The sequence below is a fragment of the Episyrphus balteatus genome, chromosome 1, assembly GCF_945859705.1.
Source record: "Episyrphus balteatus chromosome 1, idEpiBalt1.1, whole genome shotgun sequence".
Taxonomy (NCBI): Eukaryota; Metazoa; Arthropoda; class Insecta; order Diptera; family Syrphidae; genus Episyrphus; species Episyrphus balteatus.
The window spans coordinates 113,925,144-113,947,044 of NC_079134.1; the positions used below are offsets into that span (position 1 = coordinate 113,925,144).

General features: G+C 34.3%; 2 protein-coding genes across 4 annotated transcripts in view; one reads left to right on the forward strand and one right to left on the reverse strand.

The window, feature by feature from the left end:
- LOC129907390 (ceramide phosphoethanolamine synthase-like) overlaps window positions 1-8,859 on the forward strand; it is a 41,601-nt gene extending 32,742 nt beyond the window's left edge. For 2 of the 3 annotated variants that reach the window (XM_055983568.1, XM_055983567.1), the window contains exons 5-8: window positions 4,895-5,071; window positions 5,131-5,734; window positions 5,804-6,133; window positions 7,655-8,859. In XM_055983568.1, coding sequence (XP_055839543.1) covers window positions 5,003-5,071; window positions 5,131-5,734; window positions 5,804-6,133; window positions 7,655-8,343 — 1,692 coding nt within the window. In that variant the 5' untranslated portion in view covers window positions 4,895-5,002 and the 3' untranslated portion in view covers window positions 8,344-8,859. The remainder of the gene's footprint in view (window positions 1-4,894; window positions 5,072-5,130; window positions 5,735-5,803; window positions 6,134-7,654) is intronic. The other variant, XM_055983566.1, reaches the window with a different exon arrangement.
- Window positions 8,860-10,430: 1,571 nt separating this feature from the next.
- LOC129907389 (exostosin-3) lies at window positions 10,431-20,547 on the reverse strand. The gene is made up of 4 exons (XM_055983565.1): window positions 20,202-20,547; window positions 20,014-20,139; window positions 10,940-13,387; window positions 10,431-10,882 (listed from the first exon to the last, which is right to left on the reverse strand). Exons 1-4 carry the CDS (start codon window positions 20,370-20,372, stop codon window positions 10,778-10,780), a joined length of 2,850 nt encoding a protein of 949 aa, XP_055839540.1. The 5' UTR covers window positions 20,373-20,547; the 3' UTR covers window positions 10,431-10,777.
- Window positions 20,548-21,901: the final 1,354 nt, after the last annotated feature.

The window sequence follows — 21,901 nt, forward strand, 5'->3', positions numbered from 1 at the left end:
GCTTTTACAGTACCCTGCCATATTTTTAAGCCCAAGCGAAAAAAAAATACAATTTTTCATGTAGGTAGCTGAATTTTTAAAGTTTTTGTTGAAATATCTTAAATTTTTTTGTCTCATTTTCTTACACTTATGTAGACACGGATTGCCTTGAAAAAAAGTTGGAAACATACTGTGAATAGCTCTGCTCGTCTGGTCTTCTACGAAAGAAAATACTGTCCTAAATCTAAGAACATTACGTAATAACCAGACGATCAAAACTTGTATAATTATGCAAGATGGGGCCTTTGGCATAAAGTTAAGAATGTCACGTTATTTTTTATCAAAATGTATGAATTCCTTAACTTTTTTAAGACAATCCGTATCTACATGATAAGTGTAAGTAAATGAGACAAAAAAAATTTAAGATATTTCGACAAAAACTTTAAAAATTCAGCAACATGAAGTAAAAAATTGTATTTTTTTCGCTTGGCAAGCTACTGAAGTATAAACGTTTACTCAGCTAAGTACTGACCTACCAAAAAAAAACAGCTATCAATACGTTAAATGCAGGCCACCTGACCTTATGTCCTGAATTTTTAGAGACTGATTAGTCAGATTTTTGTTTTGATTAATTGAAATTATAAGACATCCATTTACTGTTAATTCATATCACAACAAAAACATTACTGTTAAAAAAAGAGCCAAGTTCTCCTATGTTGAAATTATGCTGGCACAAAAAGTACTGAGATGTAAAAGTGTACCAAGTTCTAAAGTTTGGGTTCAAATTCGTATCAATAAAATTTTGATTGTTCTCTTGACAATTTTTCTTAATTATCGATTTTTAAAGTTATTTCAAAAATTGCCAAGTAAACAATCAAAATTTTATTGATACGAAACATCTCAGTACTTTTTGTGCCAGCATAATTTCAACATAGGAGAACTTGGCTCTTTTTTTAACAGTAATGTTTTTGTTGTGATTTCACTACTTTTTGCAAGGTATGGCTGTAGAATATAAAATCTCTATATTTGATGAAAATTCAGTGAAAATGGGTGGTTGCCACGCCCCCTGCCTGAAATTCTCAAACTTTAAATTTTTTCCTTTGTGTAAACTACCAGCTCCAACATTCTACCAAATTTCAAGATTCTACGACAATCAGAAGTGCTCTATAATATTTGATGAAAATTCAGCGGGAATGCCGGTTGCCACGCCCCCTGGCTGAAATTCTCAAATTTAAAATTTGTTCCTTTGTATAAACTACCAGCTCTACCATTCTACCAAATTTCAAGATTCTACGACAATCAGAAGTGCTCTATAATAATTTATGAAAACTCAGCGGAAATGGGCGGTTGCCACGCCCCCTGGCTGAAATTCTCAAGTTTTAAATTTTTTCCTTTGTATGAACTACCAGCTCTACTATTCTACCAAATTTCAAGATTCTACGACAATCAGAAGTGCTCTATAATAATTTATGAAAATTCAGCGGAAATGGGCGGTTGCCACGCCCCCTGGCTGAAATTCTCAAATTTTAAATTTTTTCCTTTGTATAAACTACCAGCTCTACCATTCTACCAAGTTTCAAGATTCTACGACTATCAGAAGTGCTCTATAATATTTGGTGAAAATTCAGCGGAAATGGGCGGATGCCACGCCCCCTGAATTGAAAATCTCAAATTTTCGATTTTGTCCTTTGTATACACCACAAGTCCTATCACCGTGTAAAATTTCAAGTTTCTACGACATCGGGAAGTACTCCATAATTTTGATGATCTGTCAGTGAGTCAGTGAATCAGTGAGTCAGTTACGGTTTTTGCGATTTTTGAAGCCCTATATCTCAGAAACTACTCATCGTAGGAGGCTGAAATTTTGTGAGGTGTTTGGTTTCGACCAGCTCAACATATGTAGTGAGTTTGAAATTTCTAGCATCTTTGGTGTAGAAGTTAGAGGGGGGTCGAAAATGGCCTGAGTTGTTTCCTGTAAATAAGGGTGTAGTGCCAAAGTTGCTAGAGAACTTGGCTGGGCACTACCGTGCCCCTTGATAATTCTCATTTAAATGTTCAATATTCTAAATTAATACTTCATATTTAATCACTTTAAAATAATTTATGTTTGTAATCATATATTTCATGGATTTAAAATTATATCAAAAATCATATAAAAGGCAGAGCTTGATTCAAAACAAATCACTCTTGTTTGATATTTCGTTGAGCAAAGGTTGCCTAGCGCTAACGTTCTCAAAAAAGTATCACTCCAGGGGGAGTGGCTTTGATTGTAAGCCAACCTTGAATCGTTTAATTTATTTTTTTATTATTTACGACGTTTTCTTCAAAGCGACTAAATATTTTATAAAAAATAGTTCAACGAAGTTTATGGTTACCAACTCACTTCATTTAACGTAATTTAAATTACTCAATCATTTTATTAATAAAATTGTTTATATTTATATTTGAAAATACAACAAAACGTCTTTTCATTTATCTTTGTTGGTGATTCAATTTTTTTTGTTTAATACCTTTGTTCGTTTATCTGTTCAACGTTTACTACGGTCTTCGAACAGTATAGGCGCCTCAGAATAAATAAACAAAGCTGCGATTTCTAGACAGATAATTTGAGAACTGATACTACACAATAGTGTGTAGTCACACCCACAAACATTAAGGACGAAAACCTGGTCCTACAAAGTAACTTATTTCAAAAATACATTGATTGATACAAAATTTTGTTGGCACAAATGGGGCCTAATGTTAAACAATGACTGAGTTATAAAATATTTTTTTTTATAATAACCGCGCACTTAAGGGATTGGTCTACCCTTAATATGGTGAACGCAGTAGGAGCATTAGGAAAATAGGAAGGGATTCGAAAGGAGATGCCGACGAACTTTAGTTTTGAAGTTCGGAGTTTCGAAATGCGATGGGAAAACAGGCGGGTAACCGTTACACATTCGTGTAGCTCAGATGAAGAAAGAATCTTTGTATTTGACGGTTCGGCCGAAATTGATTCATTCAATTCATTTCTTGAATTGCGTAATACTCGCAATTTGAATTGCTTGAGGGGAAAAATGCAACTACCTATTTATTCTGAGAATTGCTTATAAAAATAGCTATAGAACAACGTGAGACATGAGACGTTACGACGAGAGACTTAATTATTTCAGTTATTGACCTTTCACTTATCATTTCCAATCCACAGGAGGTGGTTTGTAATGCACATTCCAAGAACGGAAAGCTAGTCGGTTTCCTCAATGCAAGTACCACTAATGATAAGTGGCATAGGAGGAAGGTTCCGTTTTAATGAAAGTAAACAGCATTGTGTTTTTGAAGCATTGAATTCTATGCGATTTTTTATTTCCCATTGGACAATGCTATCAAGATCAGAATTTAATGATAGACCGAGAGCCCACAGCAAATTTTGGGAGTCGAGGTATAACCAAAATGTGAGTATGCAGTGTTATAGCCTTATGAATTTTTATAACGAATTAAAAAGTCTGGCAGCTTTAAATTGCGGCATTATAAGGTTTTCAGGAGGTTAAATATCGCGAGTTTTCCAATTAATGTGAGTAAGCTAAATTAACATAAATTCACATTCTGATATATAAGGACTGATGCGCTGTCATTTCCCCTAATCCTGTATACCTCAATCTTATGTCGTTTTCGATTGGACGTCCAGAAGCGTCCGGAATCATTTGGAAGTCTTCTGAAACCGTTTTATTGAATTTAAAATGACAGCAAGAACGCTTCTCAGAAGAGAAATTCTCTTCTCGATTTAAAATCAGAATCAAATCAAGAAGCACTAATACCTGAATATTTGAAAGTCAAAATAATCACTCAATCAGTATTTTTTTGGTTTTTCATTCAAAATGTTATTTTTTTTCTGTAATAAATGTATAAACGCATTATATACTTACTTAAAATATTCTGCAAACCAACTGTCCCATTAATTTGTTGAAATACACCGTTTTTGAAAATTAATTTATAATATTTCGTTTGAAAAAAAAAAATTAATTTATATTTGACATTCGAAATTTTACAGAAAAACTAACACAAACACAAAAAAAAACAGAATTAAGTGGAAGTGATTAAAACTGTTTTATTGGATTTCAAAATGAGTGAATCCTTGAGTGATTCCAATCGAAAACGAGATTAGCGATGCCACAAATAGAATCAAAGATATAAGCTTTTTAAACTAACCATATCGGCTCTATTTTTGGAGAGTTCTGAATTCAAAAAAAAAAAAAAAAAAAACAAACAAAAAATTAACCAGAAAAATCTCCAAAACAAAGCCCCTTAAACAGCTTATATCTTGAGTTCTATTAATCGCATCGTCGAGATTGATGTCTTCAGGCTTAGGGAAAATGACAGAGCATCAGTTAGTGTATAAAGAATATGAAAAAGTGTGAATTTAACCTACTTATATGAATTGAAAAACTCACATTTTTCAAAGCATTGAAAACAATACAAAGCCGCGATTTTAAGCTGCCAGACTTTTGAATTCGTTATAAGAACGCATAAGGCTATACAACTGCATACTCAAATTTTGGTTATATCTCAACTCCCAAAATTTGCTGTGGGCTCTTAGACTATGAGCTTTACATATTTAGCAAATTTCTACAAACGAGTGCGTATGTAGGTACATGCAAAATCGTGGAGCCCAATTACCCTAGATCCTATACATAGGTACTTTATGATTCAAAAGACTAAAAATTCGAATCTTGCGTTAATTTTGGGACACCCTTTAAATTTAAAGAAATGACACACACACGTTTAAAAATCAAAATCTACTCTAATTAATGTTCCATCACTCCATACGAAAGGGTAAATCCGTAGTATACTTCTGAAAGGAGTGAAGAAAAACGGCTTAAATATCAGTTTGCATTTTCTACATTTAAAAGGTTCTTGGTCCTTCTTTTTATTTTAGTACCTATATGAATTCGGATGGCACACAAAAGGACTAATTGGAATAACAGAACCCCGAAGGGTTTCTGCAGTTACTCTCGCAGATCGAGTGGCTGCCGAACGTGGCGAAATGGTTGGTGATAGTATTGGCCTTGCTATTCGATTTGTAGATAAGCAATCAAAATCAACAGCAGTGAAGGTAAAAAAATTGAACAAAATTACGTTGATCTTCTCTTATATCACTCTCTCCTCTTTCAGTTCATGACCGAAGGAGTACTTCTGCGTGAAATGCTTGCAGATCCTCTGCTCACACAATATGCCGTGATTATAATTGATGAGGCCCATGAACGTAACACTTTAACAGACACAGCTTTGGGCTTATTAAAAAAAATTATGAAAAAACGTGAATCCCTTAAAATAATTATTTCATCTGCAACAATAGACGCAGAGTTTTTTAAGGAATTTTTCAATATCAAGACAAAAAAATCAACAAAGGATACTAGTGTTATTCTGTCTGTAGAAGGTCGCATGCACCCAGTGAAAACTTTTTATTTACAAGAACCTTGTTCGGATTATGTTAAGGAAACAGTTAATACAATTTGGAAAATTCACAAAAAAGAACCAGCGGGAGATGTACTTGCGTTCTTGACAGGACAAGAAGAGGTCCTTCAAGCTATCGACTTACTAAATGAGTTCAAAAATGCTGAAAATTTAGAAAACATACAAATCCTTCCAATGTATGGTACGCTTCCGAATAATGATCAATTGAAGGTGTTTTTCAATCCACCTAAGTTCACTCGAAAAGTCGTTATTGCGACCAATATCGCTGAAACATCAATAACGATTCCTGGTATAGTCTATGGTATATTTAACTCTTATTATTATTCCTAAATAATCTTTAAAATTAAATTAAATTTAAATTTTATTTTAGTGATTGACTGCGGTTTCGTTAAATTAAAATGGTTCAATTCTGAGAGTTATACAGATAGTTTAGTGGTGGTACCGGTGAGCAAAGCAGCGGCCCAGCAACGAGCTGGTCGTGCGGGTCGTGTTCGAGCTGGAAAAGTATATCGGCTTTACACCGAAGAAGATTACAAGAACTTACCCGAACAAACACCTCCCGAGATGCGTCGAACCGATCTTTCTTCAACTGTACTACATCTTAAAGCCCTGGGAATTGATAATGTTTTACGATTTCATTTTCCTTCACCGCCACCGGCAAAAAATTTACTAGCTGCACTAGAAACTCTGTATGCTCTAGGTAAGTAATAATAGGACAAGTTAAATAGTTGCACCTTTTTGGACGCAAACTGTTATCTCATACGTTACCAAGGTTTTGTTCACAGCGAATTCGTTAAATGCAAAATTTCAGAGTATATCGGTACTTAGCTAGGATTAGGCGGTCAATTTAAATAGCGTTGACTCTCTGAAGCGATGCATAGGCAACACACTTGTGTGACACCGGTGTGGCATTTTGCCATACATGCCACAACAAATTGTACACACAAGAGATCTCAAAAAGAAAATAATTAGTCGTCACGAACTTTATATATAGAATCTATAGTACTCTCATGACGACCAATTGGCGCCCCCAAAATAGCAATATAACGAAGGAGAAAATCACAGAAGGTGTATTTAATAGATTTCCTGGGAACCCACGCTATTCGGCCTTCATAAGATAATATTGATATGATATTCATGATATAAGCCGTGTTTTTTATTTTCCCCGTGATCCAGATCAGGTTATTTTATTTATTTGCGTTACAAAAAAAGCAGAGGAGTCATTACATAACATAATAATAAAATCGTTGACCGCAAAAACGATAGTCGAAAACGTGATCTACTTTGATTTGCTCTCCGTAACTCAATCGCTATCGTCTTGTTTTTCATTATAAAATTGCATACTTTAGGGTGCTTATTGAAGTACTGAATGAGTTGGGTTGAGCAAATAAAATGACGACTCCCCAAAATAATTAAAAACCTTGCAGTTGGAATTGACAAAGAAGAAAATATGTTTTATTTTTTTGTAGTTATTAACATAAACAGTTTCTATAAATTCAGAAAATTCACAAAAAGGATTCATTTTGTTTACAAATTTATTCAGGCCGATACTTATTTAGCTTTCGTCCAATAGTCGTCATGGAGAAAATAAAACACGGCTATTATTGTTAATCTATTTATATTAGGGTGGTCCTTAGGAAAAAAAAAATTGGGGACGCCCCTATATTGGTGCAAAATCAGCAAAAAAATGCCCTAATTTTTTTCAAATTTTTATTCCTAACCCTTCCTGACCCTATTTCGTAAATAGTTTTTGTTTTTTTTTTTTTTTTCGATATTTCATCATTTGATTTTAAGGACAGTTACAGACAGAAGAGGCCTTCAATTCGCACTCAATTTTCGCAAGAGAGTAAAATAAGGAACACCCTAACATTTATATTAAAAAAATACTCAAAAATTCAGCTTAATTAGTTCTCACGTAAGATTACGGTTTGCCCCTCCCTAATCAAAATCCTGCGTACGCCATTGCCTAGCCCTGGTGCGCAGATCGCGCTAAATTCCCTCCAAAATTTAGCCGAACTTTAATTTTTTCAAAAATTTCAGCCGATATGTGCGCGCTCTAGCTAAAAAATCACAGTTTCATTTCCAACTTTACCCTTTTCTCCATCACAATTTGGCGCACAATTAGGCTTTATTAACCCAAAAGACCTTTTCAGGGATTTTAACTAATTTGTTCCTCATAATTATTATTTAATCAGAGTTAAATGTGCATCTTTTTTTACAGATGCTCTTGATGAAAATGGAGACTTAACAAAACCTATAGGTTATCTACTAGCAGAAATGCCGTTGCCAGCAATGACAGCCAAAATGTTATACGTGGCTGGTCAGTTGAGATGCAGTGAAGAAATCTTAACAATCATCGCAATGCTCCAAGTACAATCAGTATTTTCAAAACCAGCTACAGGACAGGGTCAAATAAAACAAAGGATTGCGAAAAGGAACTTTGAAGCTGCTGAAGGTGATCTCATAACCCTTCTAAACGTCTATACAGCTTTTGTTGATAATGGTAGAACAAAAGAATTCTGCGGTCGCTATTATCTTATTTACCGTAGTCTGAAGAGAGCTCATGAACTACGCACCCAACTGGAATCATTAATTCAGTCAAAACTTGGTATTCCAATGTTCTCGTGCAAAGGAGATGTAGAGCTTATTTGTAAGTGCATAACTGCAGGATTTTTCCCCAATGCCGCCTATTTGCACCATTCAGGAGTTTATAAAACAATACGTGGAAATACCGAATTGAACATACATCCGCTCTCGACAATTTACACATTGAAGCCACCCACTTTTGTAGTTTATTGCGAGTTAATGCAGACAACAAAGCTTTTTATGAAGGAGTTAACGGTCATTCGAAGTGAATGGCTGACTGAACTCGCTCCACATTACTATCATAAAACCACTGTTAAAGATTAAATAAAGAAATAAAATAAATAACTTAAAAGTTCTAAGAAATGTCTTTTCTGGAACTAGTACTCATAAGTCACAACTCAATGCAAATTAGGTAAGTCAGTGGGTTCAGAAACGCCTAAATATTTAGGTAAGTTCGCGTCTCTTATTGGGTAGCTGTCAATAAAAATCCTTCCAAATTAGGCAATTTTATTGGTAAGCTAACTGGAAAGTTAAGCCTGAGCTACATCAAAACACAAAGTCAAAAAAGTACAAAAAAGTAAACACGATGTTTTTTTCTTCTTCCCCCTAGTAGCTTGTTTGTATATCTCTCTTTCATTTTAAAAAAGTATTCGATTCAAAAAGCTTGAACAAGACCAAGCTTTCAATTTTCACAAAGTTTTAAAAACAAACACACTGAAACAATATTTTATATCCTTCCCGTAAGGTAGCTCTTCGATCATATAGTTCCTGTCATTTTGCGAAAAAAAAGCTCTTTTGAAAAACAATAATTGAAATTTCAAATACAGTCGATTCCCTATAAGTCGTACTTTAGGTTAAATTTTCCTCTAACTCAAATTTTGTACCGTTTTTAATGGTACCGCCTGCAGCAATAGATTAAATAGATTCCTCTTAGTCGAATTTCCCTCTAACTCGAACCAATTTTCGTGTCCTGTGACAATTCGACTTGATGGAGTTGGAGTTGACTGTAATTTCGGATTTTTTCCCAGACCCTCATATAGCAAAATCTAACTTTCCCGTACTATTGAGATACCTTTTAGGGCATCTGGCAGAGGGTATGCTGAAACAAAACTGGCTTAAACTTACATTTTCTAAATCAGGAAAAGGCAGAGAAAGTTAATATTTGGCCATCATATGGTTACTCTAAACAAAAAAATATTATTTCAATTTTATAAGAAAAAAACAGAAACTTGGTGTTTTTTGTATGGAAAACCTTTTTGGGAAACCTTTAAGGGCGTCTGGCAGAGGGAAGGCTGAAAAATATCTGGCTTAAACTTATATTTTCTAAACCAGGAATAGGCATAGAATTTTAATTTGTTACCATCATACGGTTATACCCAACAGAAAATAAGCTATTAAGTTTTTTATTAGAAAAATGCATTTCAAAATGCTTCAAAGCGGTCTGGCGGGCCGAAAGCTGAAAAAAAAAACTTCTGGTAGCCACATTTTTGAAATCAGGGGATTTTTTATGATTTTTTGGTGTATCATTTATTCGGTTAATACCTAGCAAAACGCCAAAAGTTGATTTTTGACTGCACTTTGGGTGCGTTTGGCAGAGGGAAGGCTGAAAAATGATTGGCTAAAAATTATATTTTCTAGACCTGGAATAGACATAGAATATTCATTTGTTACCATCATACGGTTATACCTAACAGAAAATAAGTAATTAGGTTTTTTATTAGAAAAATGCACTTAAAAATGCTTTAAAGCGGTCTGGCGAGGGGAAAGCTGAAAAAGAAACTTGCGGTACCCACAGTTTCGAAATCAGTGGATTTTTTTATGATTTTTTGGTGTATCATTTATTCGGTTATACATAAACGTCAAAAGTTGATTTTTTGCTGCACTTTGGATGCGTCTGGCAAGGGAAAGCTGAAAAAGATCACTGCCAGACTTTTTCCGTTGACATACTGTGGTGCATATCTAGATATGTGCACACTCGAATTTCGATTACATCAAAACTGCCAAAATATGCTGCCGGCTCTTAGACTATAACACGATCCACTTTATAGTGATATTCCTTTTCTTTATTTGCTTTTTTCTATGTTGTTCAATATCCAAAAATGTTAACAACTTTTTGTCAGTTATACCTTGTTCAATATCCAAAATGACTTCCTGTAAATATGCTATTACTTGTTTTAAGAATAAAAAAGTCAAAGCTTCCAGCAAAAATCAATACAAGTCAAAAATTTTCTGATATAAACAAAAATTTTCAGTTTGAACTTTAAAAATCGATATCCCAACATTTTGAAAAATGGACATTGACCTAGATAGCGTCCAGCCGACTCGACGATGTGACTTTCATTTAAGTATTTTTGGTTGTTAAATTTTTTTAAAGCTTTTACATTATAAAAAGCATTTGGAGTTAAAATATGTAAATTTTTGTTTTCTTTTATTAAACTTAATTCAAATTATGACTACTGATAGATCAGAACACAAAGTAAGGGTTAAAAAATAAGGTACTAATACAAAATAAATTTCTTATATCAAATCATTGCATCTATTTATCAAATAAATTCTTGATCTACTTAATACTAATTTACTGTATTATTAAAATAATTAGATATGATCTTAAACTTACACTTAAAATAACATATCAAGTAAATATTAAAAAAAAAAAGAATTTTTTTCTTGTAGCTATTCATTAGCTTGTATCACTTCAAACTACATATTACTTTTCTCGGCGAGTAAGTATTGAATTTGATTTCAGGAATTCTCACTTTTAAATATATTTAAAACACTTTTGTTTATCATGTGGTATTCTCGTCTTGAAAAGTATTGAATCCGCTCGATATTGAGTATTCAATAACGGAGTGTACCCGAATACCTAAAAAAAAAACAATATTATTTCGATTGAGTAAACTACACTACTAAAAAAACATACCTGTGTGAAAAAATTGATGCATTTGTGTCTCTCCTGAAAATGTGTATCATCTTCGCTCAGCGATACTGGACAACCCGGACAACGGAAAGTCCATCTTGAAGTCACTTTGACAGGGGGTTTTCTTGTTATATGGGAAACCAAAAAATTCATAGCAATGTCCTCACAATTCATATATTCATCCACCTTATCTCTTATGGCTTGCGGAAGATAATACGAATAAAGATACAAATAATACCTGTGAACAAAAGCAGCTCCGGTTAGAACCATGCTTAGCTCACAGCTATAATTAGAGTTGTAGTTCCAATTGTGATTAGTATTTAGATCCCATGCATGAAAGCGCCCAGGAAAGCCCACAACTCGATCTCTATGTTCTCGCCACACTCGAAAACCAAACAGGATCTCATCATGCCGCAAATGAGCATCATCATCGACAGAAAGCACAGCTTCAGTTTCAATAACATCAAAGGGAAGAAAACGGTTATTGAGTGAATTACGTGGTGCACGAACCACTGAAACGGGAACTCCAATATCCGGCCAACGTAAATCATCTAGAGGAGATTTGGGCGAATTCCATACAACCACGACTTTATGAAGATACGGCAAACCGTACAATCGTCCAAGTGAATCCATCAGCACTTGTTCACGCTCATATGTTAGCATTACAATAGTAAACTGTTCTCGAGGATAATTTCCTCCTAAAGCCTCACTAAATTCCTTTCCTGCTCCCCCACTTCCTTTTCCTATGGGCCTAAATCCCATATGAGAACCTAAAAACTTTGCTTCCGATGGTAAAACTGGATCAAATGGAAGCTGAGGGTACAAATAGAACGGATCGACCCAATCATTCCATGACTCTCGTGATTGCAATCTAAGAATCGTATAGTTTCTTCGGAATTGAGGACTTGGATATGGTGGCTCGATTGGCCCCAATGACTCTTCTGGTTCTGCGTCAAGCACTGGCGGATCTGATTTTAATGGTATAAAAGTATTGTTGAAAACAGATTGAGCTATTACTGACGGCACCGGCCTAGGTGGTATTCCTAATCGATCTCTTAAACTTGCAATAACAGTATCTACTGTGGCTTGAACAGAACTAAGGTACCGCTCCCAAATAAGACGTCCTTGTCGTCGCATCATTAACAAATCTGCATCTTGTACAGCTCTAAGTAGAAAATGTAATTCGGTTATTCGAGCTTTTGGCAGCATTAAGGAAATTCTTTTCCAATCAACTGTATCTTCATATGGCAGACGAATCTCATCAGCTCCTAAAATAACTGGAATAGCTCCCGACCGCAAACATTCATACAATCTTGCCAACATAAGCGTTGAGCTTACTCGATTGCCACCTGGTGGCGGCAGTATAAGTGCATACGTTGAATCCTTCAATACATTTTTTCGTGACGAATCCGTTCCGCATAGAGCCCAATCGCTTTGTGAATCTTGACCATGCTGTTCTGTAGCAGGAATACATTCAAACTGAATTAAAATTTTATCTTGAGTTGATCCTTGAGACATATCATTCAAGTATTCTAATATAAATTCATCTAAAGAGTTGACAGTTGGGCGATTCGCTAAAGGCCGCATTTCTCCCTGAAAAGTCAACAGATAAAGACGACGCGCTGGTACCATTACTGCACACTCTTGCCAAACATCTCCACCAGGTGGGCCAATCACCGGAGGAACAACTAAATCATAGCTTCTTCGAAACCTTAGACGATCAAATGAAGATTGCACAATAATGGCCTTCATTGTATTTTGTTCGTTGATGTTTGTTCCAAATGAATTCAAATCCCGACGTGCCAGATTTAAAAGAACATGATTTTTTCCATCGCCTCCCCAGAATGGTAGTTTGTATAACTTAGCCATGTCCAAGGGATATTTGTTGGTTATGGCATTCAGTTCAGCTGAATCCTTTGTTGGATAGCGATTGCTTTTAATAACATCGTTTTCAAGCATTGCCTCTCCAACTAGTACCAAATAAATACAAGCAATTTTGGGATCTTTTACAATGTGTGCATTATAACCAAGGGTTTGTTTTATGGTTGTTTTAAGAAAACCATCGATATCGTAGCCAGCATTAAGTACGCTATATTTGTCCGGGTCATAGAGATAAACGGGGAATCCGGAGGTAAGACTACAACGAGAATGGTCAAAGCAATTATGCATTTCACAGCTGGCAACAGCATGACGGGGCAGGGGACTGCTTATTTTGGAGTATGAATTAGGATATATGGCTTTAGGAAGCGCCAGGTCAGGAGTGTTTCGCTGGACAGCTTCTCGTTGAGCGACTTGAGCTTGTTCCACCGAAATTTTGAGTCGCTCCAACTCAGTTTGTTCGCGAAGGAGCTCCTGCTTAAGATCTTCGATTTTTTGATTATATTTTCCTATATCGGATTGTAGTTTTTGTCGCCGTGATTCAAGTTCCCGAAGTTCGATGGACACTGTATTCTGATATTAAAAAAAAAATGCAATTTAAACAAGTACAACTGAAAAGTTTTGGTAGGTAGTAGTGTGGTCGTCGTTACAAAGCATACAAAATAAACCCTATAAATCATTAGTTCCCCATCTATTGTTTTGTTAGACATACCAATTTTAGAAAGTTTAAGCCCTTTCAAGTCGTAGGAAAAGGCCGCTCATCAGTTTTAAATATAAGATTTTGTAATGCCCGTCGTACACCTAGCGTTCAACGCACTCAACGCGAATTTAACAAATTCTTCTTCTTCCTTTTTCTCGGCGCTGTTATGATCTCGATGTCGAGGGGATCATAACCTTCCCACGTTACTGCTTCACACTAGTGATCCACCTGTGGGGTTCAGAAATCGGCGGCAGAAATCAGAAATCAGAAATCGGCGGCAAGCCTCCCGGTTTTGTATTGTTCCGTTTCTGAGGCCAACTGAATGCTGGTGTTTTTGCATTTGCTTGTACCAGGAGTTTTTAGGCCTACATTTCTTTTTATTTCGTGTTGGAACGTTATATGATATTGATTTTTTGACGGGGTTCTCAGGATCTCTCCTTTGAACATGGCAATACCAACTGAGTCGGTCGTGTTCAAATTTTTGGGAGATGGTATTTTTAACATGAAGGCTTGCTCGGATCTTCGTACTTCTAATTCTATCAAGCTTTGTTACTCCTGCTGTCATGCGAAGCAACTTCATCTCAGCTGCCGTTAACTTACTCTCATACTTTTTGTACATTGTCCAACATTGTGAACCGTATGTGAGTGCTGGACGCACAACTGCGGTGTAGAGCCTTCCTTTCAGCTTAGGGGGCATTTTTCGATCACAGAAGATAGCAGAATTTTCCCGCCACTTCATCCACCCTACGGTTACGCGATGATTGATATCGTCATCACAAGTACCCCAGATATTGAAACTTTTCACACTTGGGAAGCACTACACCATTCAAATAAATGTCAGGAATAGGCCTGTGTGGATCAGAAAATGGGCAGCATAGGTATTCTGTCTTTTTCGCGCTTATGCGGTACCCACTACCTTCTAGAACATCCACCCATACATCAAGTGCTCGTTGCAGGGATATCGGGTCTTCACTTATGATGGCTCCATCGTCAGCAAAGAATAACTGATGCAATTTTGGGTCCGTCACTTTGCCTTCGAGCAGGTAATCAAGAACGGTAATAAAGAGCAGAGGACTCAAGACGCTTCCCTGGTGTACACCTACTGTGATTTCGAATTCTTCGGTGACTCCAGCTGCACATCTTACTTTAGTAACTGCTCCATCATACATGTCCATAATTATCCGCACATAGGTTTCCGGAACTCCTCGTTGTCTGAGGGCCACCCATATCAGATCTCGTGGTTGTCGATCGAATGCTTTTTCAAAATCAACCAATACCACATGCAAATCCTCCAAGGAATCTCGATGTTTTTCCATAATGATTCTGATACTCTGGATTGCATCTGTGGTTGATTTACCCGCAACAAACCCGCACTGGTCATCAGATAGCCTTATTATTTTTCGCAGTCGGCTACCCAAGACTCGCTCAACGATCTTCATGGTGTGTGACATCAGCTTAATCGAACGGTAATTATCACAGCTTCGAGTATCCCCCTTCCCTTTGTATATTGGAAGAAGATAACTTTCCCTACATTGATTAGGCATTCGATCACCTCGTATAAGCTTGGAAACAAGAACCATGAGCCATCTAGACCCGATGTCTCCCATCTTTTTCCAAAACTCTGAGGGTATTTCGTCTGGCCCAACAGCTTTTCCCTTTTTGGAGTATTTTACAGCCTCACTAACTTCTTCGACTGTGACATCGGATACTTCGCTTAAGTTAGGTGAAGCTATTGGAAAGTGTAGCCTTGGAAATTGTTCATTTAGAAGTTCGTCACAATACTGTCGCCACCTGTGGAGGATTTCTTCGTTTTCCACAAGTAGTTGGCCTTGAGCATTGTTAATAAACTTTGGCGAACAGATCTCCTGAGCATTTCTTCTTCTTTGAGCGGCTATTTTGAAGATTGTTGCGCCCTTATTCACGTTTTGTCGTAGCTCTTGAATAGCACCAGCAGTCGGGGAAGAAATTTCATCTAGCTCCCGATACAGGTCTTCCGTATTCTTGGCTTGAATTTGGGCACATATCTTCTTCGCTTCTTTCTTGCAGTTTCTGTATTCCACTTCGAGGCGTGACTTTTGCTCTGTATTATTAGAGGGGCACTTCAACCAAGCTTTGAAAGCCATTTTCTTTTTACTTACAACTGCTTTAGCTTCATCATTCCACCACCATGTTTCTTTGCCTTGTTGGTTGTGTCCTTTTGAAACCCCTAACAGTGTTTTGGCTTTTTCTATGCAAGTTCGCTGTAGGAGGTCCCACATACTTTGTGCTGTACTCTCTTCATTTCGAAATATATTGGTGTTGTTATACAGATAGTTTTGCATATTCGAAATAAAAAGCTACGCCTTTTTCCTTATCCAGATTATACCATTTGATCTTCCCAAAAGTCTTTGTCTTTTTAACAAATTAATTATAAAAAAACGACGGCACTATACGTATACTCTTTAATTAATTCGTTTAGCAAGGATCTCCAACTGTCTAAAACTCTTTGTTTGAATATAATTGAAAGCACCATCAATTAGAATTTAAGGTTTTAAATTTGCGTTGAATGCGTTGAGAGCTAGGTGTACGACAGGCATAACACTTATTATCTGATGGTATCGTAATTGGACTTGTATTGGAGTTGAAATTGAAAATGATTAGCTCACAAGTTCCCGACAAGCGACAACCAAATAAACAAATTTCATCTTTCTTTTGTGTCGAGTTACTCATTATTTATTAATTTTTTTTTATAATATATATTAGAATAATTTGATAAGAAATGATCAATATTACGTCCTATGAATCACATCTGAACACATATTTTTTTGTATTGTGTTTACAGCGTCTATAAATCATATACGATTCATAGTTGTAGTTTTTAAAAACATTTTTATGATATGCAAAAATGGGTCATAAAAGCCATAATAGAACTGCAGTAAAAAAAATATATATAAATGCACAATTTTTTCTCTGTAAGAATAGTTTATGTTCTGTATGGAGGGTTATATTAATACAGTCATGTGTGTATACAAAGTATTTACACCAGAAGCATGGAAACTGTTTTCAACCTCGGCGACCAAAATTACATGAAATTCAACCGTCTAAGTTGACATAAATTCTATCATCGGTTTAGAGCACAAAATAAAGCAGTTAAAGGCTCTGAAACTTTTCCAGTTACATCAGCGACACTAACGCTATCGAAAGTATTTTTATCCGAAAAACTCTGCATTTTTCTGTCATGTTGGCATAGGTACTGAATTATACATTATACAACACAAATTGAAATTCCTTTTACTCCAAAATGTTGAAAAACGATTTTACTTTAAATCTGAGTCAGTCGAAAAAAAACTGATAGTGGAGTAACAAAAGCAAATTATTAGAGATTTTGATGATCTTTTTTTTTTCAAACGTCGCGTCGGTAATTAAAAATACTTTAAAGTCTGTGGGTTAAAAATTGCCGATGTTGCCGCATTGTTTTTTAAAATTAAAATTAAATTTTTCTTGACCAAACCATTTTTTTTTTGCTTAAATTTCATTAAATAAATGAAAGCAAAAGATTCTCTAGGTAATATTAGGAAATTAAATGTATGGGAGTAAAAGACAATCTTCCATCGTTTAAGCAATAAATGCAATTTTCTCACAAACTGACTTCAAATAAAAAAAAAAAAAAATAATTTGAACACAACGGCAACACCTATAATATTTACATACACTTTTTTTAAAAGCCAGAATCTCATTTCTATCTGTTAAATTTCAATCCACTTAATTTAATCAAGAGTTTTGAAAGATATAAATGCACAATTTTTTCTTTGTAAGAATAGTTTATGTTCTGTATGGAGGGTTATATTAATACAGTCATGTGTGTATACAAAGTATTTACACCAGAAGCATGGAAACTGTTTTCAACCTCGGCGACCAAAATTACATGAAATTCAACCGTCTAAGTTGACATAAATTCTATCATCGGTTTAGAGCACACAATAAAGCAGTTAAAGGCTCTGAAACTTTTCCAGTTACATCAGCGACACTAACGCTATCGAAAGTATTTTTATCCGAAAAACTCTGCATTTTTCTGCCATGTTGGCATAGGTACTGAATTATACATTATACAACACAAATTGAAATTCCTTTTACTCCAAAATGTTGAAAAACAATTTTACTTTAAATCTGAGTCAGTCGAAAAAAAACTGATAGTAGAGTAACAAAAGCAAATTATTAGAGATTTTGATGATCTTTTTTTTTTCAAACGTCGCGTCGGTAATTAAAAATACTTTAAAGTCTGTGGGTTAAAAATTGCCGATGTTGCCGCATTGTTTTTTAAAATTAAAATTAAATTTTTCTTGACCAAACCATTTTTTTTTTGCTTAAATTTCATTAAATAAATGAAAGCAAAAGATTCTCTAGGTAATTTAAGGAAATAAAATGTATGGGAGTAAAAGACAATCTTCCATCGTTTAAGCAATAAATGCAATTTTCTCACAAACTGACTTCAAATAAAAAAAAAAATATTTTGAACACAACGGCAACACCTATAATATTTACATACACTTTTTTAAAAAGCCAGAATCTCATTTCTATCTGTTAAATTTAAATCCACTTAATTTAATCAAGAGTTTTGAAAGAATGGTCCTCAACTCAGAATTTTGGAAAAAAATGTTATTAAAAAATTTTAAATGACTTTTCGTAGTAAAAGATGAATTTATTTAAAAAAAAAAATGTTTGGCCGTAAATATTATCAGTTGAATCCCGAGGAGGAAAAGGTAATACGTATATATTACAGTTAAAAAAAAAATTCAAAATTACTTCATGGGATTGTTTTTTTTATAAAAACTTAATTTTTGCATTGAAATAATTGATTTTCTCAAAGACTTTGGCAAATAAGAACTTTGAACTTTCAACAATAAGGGCTATTGAATGAAGAAAAAATAACTTTATATTTAAATGTTGAACTTTAAAAAAAAAAAACAAGCTAATTTTTTTTTCAAAACTTCTATTAAAAAAAACTCTTCGAAAGAGAAATACTTTTTAATTTTTTTTATAAACTGTAATACAAATTATGTTATGAAACGGGCTTCAGGTCAAATGAAACAAATGTATTATTGTCATGACGTTTCGTTCATGTCTATGAACATTATCAGGTGATGGCAAAGGAATCATTGGAACCACAAAACAAAAATTAAAAAATAGAATGGCAGGACACAAGTCCGATATAAAAAGTAGCGCACCGCAGAAGACAGCACTGGCATCACATTGCATACAACATAATCACTCTCCGAACTTTGAGAGTGTACAAGTATTGCAACGAGAAGAACAGCATAACAAAAGAGTGATCATCGAAACTTTGCATATCATCAATGCCGACAACACCATGAACCGTCGAACTGATATGGAAGATGTCAGCCCCAAATACAAACACCTATTGGAGGGGAAGGGAACAAAAAGCTTTTAATATATGTACTATCTGTTGTAATTGTTTTAATTTTGCATTTCCTTAGACATGTTACTTGTGATATTAACTTTGTTAAGTGGAGACTTGCTCTATGCAGCTCATTTTTAATTATTGATTTTGTTGTTTTTTTTTACTTAAGTGCAATATAAATGTAACAAGTGTAAGTTTACTATTGTGTTTGATGTATGTAAACAAATTTATAACCTATTTATTAATGTTAATAAAGATTCCTTTGCCATCACCTGATGATGTTCATAGACATGAACGAAACGTCGTGACAATAATACATTTGTTTCATTTGACCTGAAGCCCGTTTCATAACATAATATCATATACTTAAATGTAATACAAATTATCATTTCCTTTTATAATAACATATCATAATAAATGTGGCAAAAAAAAATTAAAATAAATGAAATTTTATATTACGAAAAAGTTTTAAAAAGGACATGTTAAAATTTGTTCAATAATTTTTTTTTTTTTTAATCTGAGTTTAATACCATGTTTTCAAAAACATTTCCTCAATTTACTTAATTTAAATTTTAGAAATATGAAAAAGCTTCTAGCTTTTTAAAAATGTATATTTAAATATTGTTGGTGTTGCGGTTGTGTTCAAATATTTTTTTTGTGTTTGAAGTTAATTTGTGAGAAAATTGCATGATAATGATAATCTTCAATTAAATTTAAAAAATCAAAACGGCAACAGCGACAATTTTTAATCTATAGACTTTAAAGTATTTTGAATTACCGACGTTTGAAAAATAAGATCATCAAAAACAGAGCTGTTCGGCCGGGATCCATAATATTACCATTTTTTTAGTCTTAGTTACTCCACTATGAACGTAGAGACGATTCTCAATCAATTTGTATAGGGACGTACCTAGAACATTTTTTGAATTTGAATCAAATAAGATTCATGGACGCTGAAAGCTGAAAACACGATAGGTATACAAGAAAAATTCTATGCATCAAATGTTTTTCATGGGACCTAAGTGTAGTGTCTTTTCTTCTAATTTCAAATTACGAACGTAGTGACTTTGTATGGGGACAGTAAAGTTGTAAAGTAATTACCTTTATTCTTAGCATTTCCTCTATTCGTAGTTTCAAATCGCTTGCCCTCATACTACTGAAATCTTCATAAGCATCCAGTTGGGAGCGTGATCTATGCACCATGTTTGATGGAATATCATTTTCAGGCTAATAGGAACAAAATGTCATTTTATGTTTTTTTTAGACAAAACAAAAGTCATGCAACTTACATATCTTAAATTTCTGTGAACAAACAAAGACAATACTAATAACAAAACCAACAAAGTTAGAATAATTTTGTAGATTCGAACATGACCGAACCATGATGAACCCATTGGATAGTGATGATTTTGATTGCAACCTAGTAGATGGGTTAGTTCTGGATTCTTCAGATTTTTCATTTTTCCAAAGAGGAAAACGTGAATTTTTTTACAAAAGCATTTTGTATAGCGTAATGCCTTTTATAGTGATTATTACGGCAAAATTTTCTTTTACTTTATATTAAATAACAACAAATATAATAGACCAGAAACCAAAAGAAAAATTGATGATATTCGATGAATTCAGTTTTCTTCAGAAAACTGACGGACTGATTTCTGTCAAAATTTTGACAGGATCAAGATTTTTTTCAGATTTTGTCATTGAACGCAACAAAATGCTTGTGGTTTTACCTAATGGCTACATGTGCAAATTTGAACAGCAAAATGCAATACATTGCAAACGGCAACTCATGCTGTTTTCGATTTGCCATCCAGTGCATTCAGAAGTAAGAACATGCCCAGCAAACTTAGAAGTGCAGAAATAACCAGTAAAATATGAACCTACGTATAAGAAGTACTGCTTTTCCACTGAAAAAGGATAGGCACTCGGGAAAAAACTCAGTTATTTACTTCTTATACTACGTTTCCACCTACGCTAAATCCGAGATTTAGCTAAGTAGATTTAGCATAAATCTCGAGACTTATTCTAAATCTACTTCGCTAAATCATGGATTTGGGTTCATCTACCCTAAATCCAAGCTTTTCACCTATCTTCAAATCGAGATTTAGAATAAATCTCGAGATTTATGCTAAATCTACTTAGCTAAATCTCGTATTTAGCGTAGGTGGAAACATAGTAGGGGTATTCACGATCCGATGCAACTGGTCTTGTATCATTGCAAAAGTGCAAAAGTGTAAAATCTTGCAACACTACAACAACAAAGTATATGGATTGAAATTTTACAATGGTCTTGCACTTTTGCTATACCCTAACCCTATTGCAAAATAAAAATACAATGGTGTAAAATTTTTTGACAGATGGCAGCTCGCCGTCGCGTGTCGCCCAGGATGAACAGTTTATCTTTTTTATTCTTATTCTTTTTTATTTTGTTTCTTTTGATGTAATTTGTGAAAATAAATTAACCCGAACACAACAAAGAATGAAATTATAAAAAAATTGAAAAAAAAGAAGAAGTATCGGTGGAAAGATAACTCCGTAAAAAAAAAGAGTGAAGCTGATATAATTCATATCATGGATTCCATTCAATATTTACTATAGATAAGAAGAGGTGCGTTCACGATCTATTGTAAAAAAATAAAATTTTACACTTTTACTAGACCTGTTGCACCAGATCGTGAATACCCTTAGTATTAAGTTTAGTACGCTGAAGCGAAACGAAATTTTCTATACAAAATTTCGTTAACGAAATCTTGGACGAATTTAAATTTGTTTTGTTTGTACCTGCTGCAGAAGTACTTCAAAGCCACAGTACACATAATAAGGTAATATATTCCGAACGTTGTCAAAATTTGTTTGTCAAAAATGGGTACCAATCTGTCAGGTCGGCCTTTAATTTTTATATTTCAATCGCAGTAAACAGGAAATTTGTTTTTGTTTTAATTTATAAAATGTCATTTAAGAATATTATAAATTGAAAAATAACAAATTT

What these genes read in the sequence shown, in the direction of transcription:
- LOC129907389 (XM_055983565.1), bottom strand. Translation starts at nt 20,372, where the DNA reads ATGAAAAATCTGAAGAATCCAGAACTAACCCATCTACTAGGTTGCAAT. An exon ending in TTCACAGAAATTTAAGATAT is followed by an intron (nt 20,140 to 20,201) that starts GTAAGTTGCATG and finishes TGTTCCTATTAG; the next exon opens with CCTGAAAATGATATTCCATC. An exon ending in GCATCAATTTTTTCACACAG is followed by an intron (nt 10,883 to 10,939) that starts GTATGTTTTTTT and finishes TTTTTTTTTTAG; the next exon opens with GTATTCGGGTACACTCCGTT.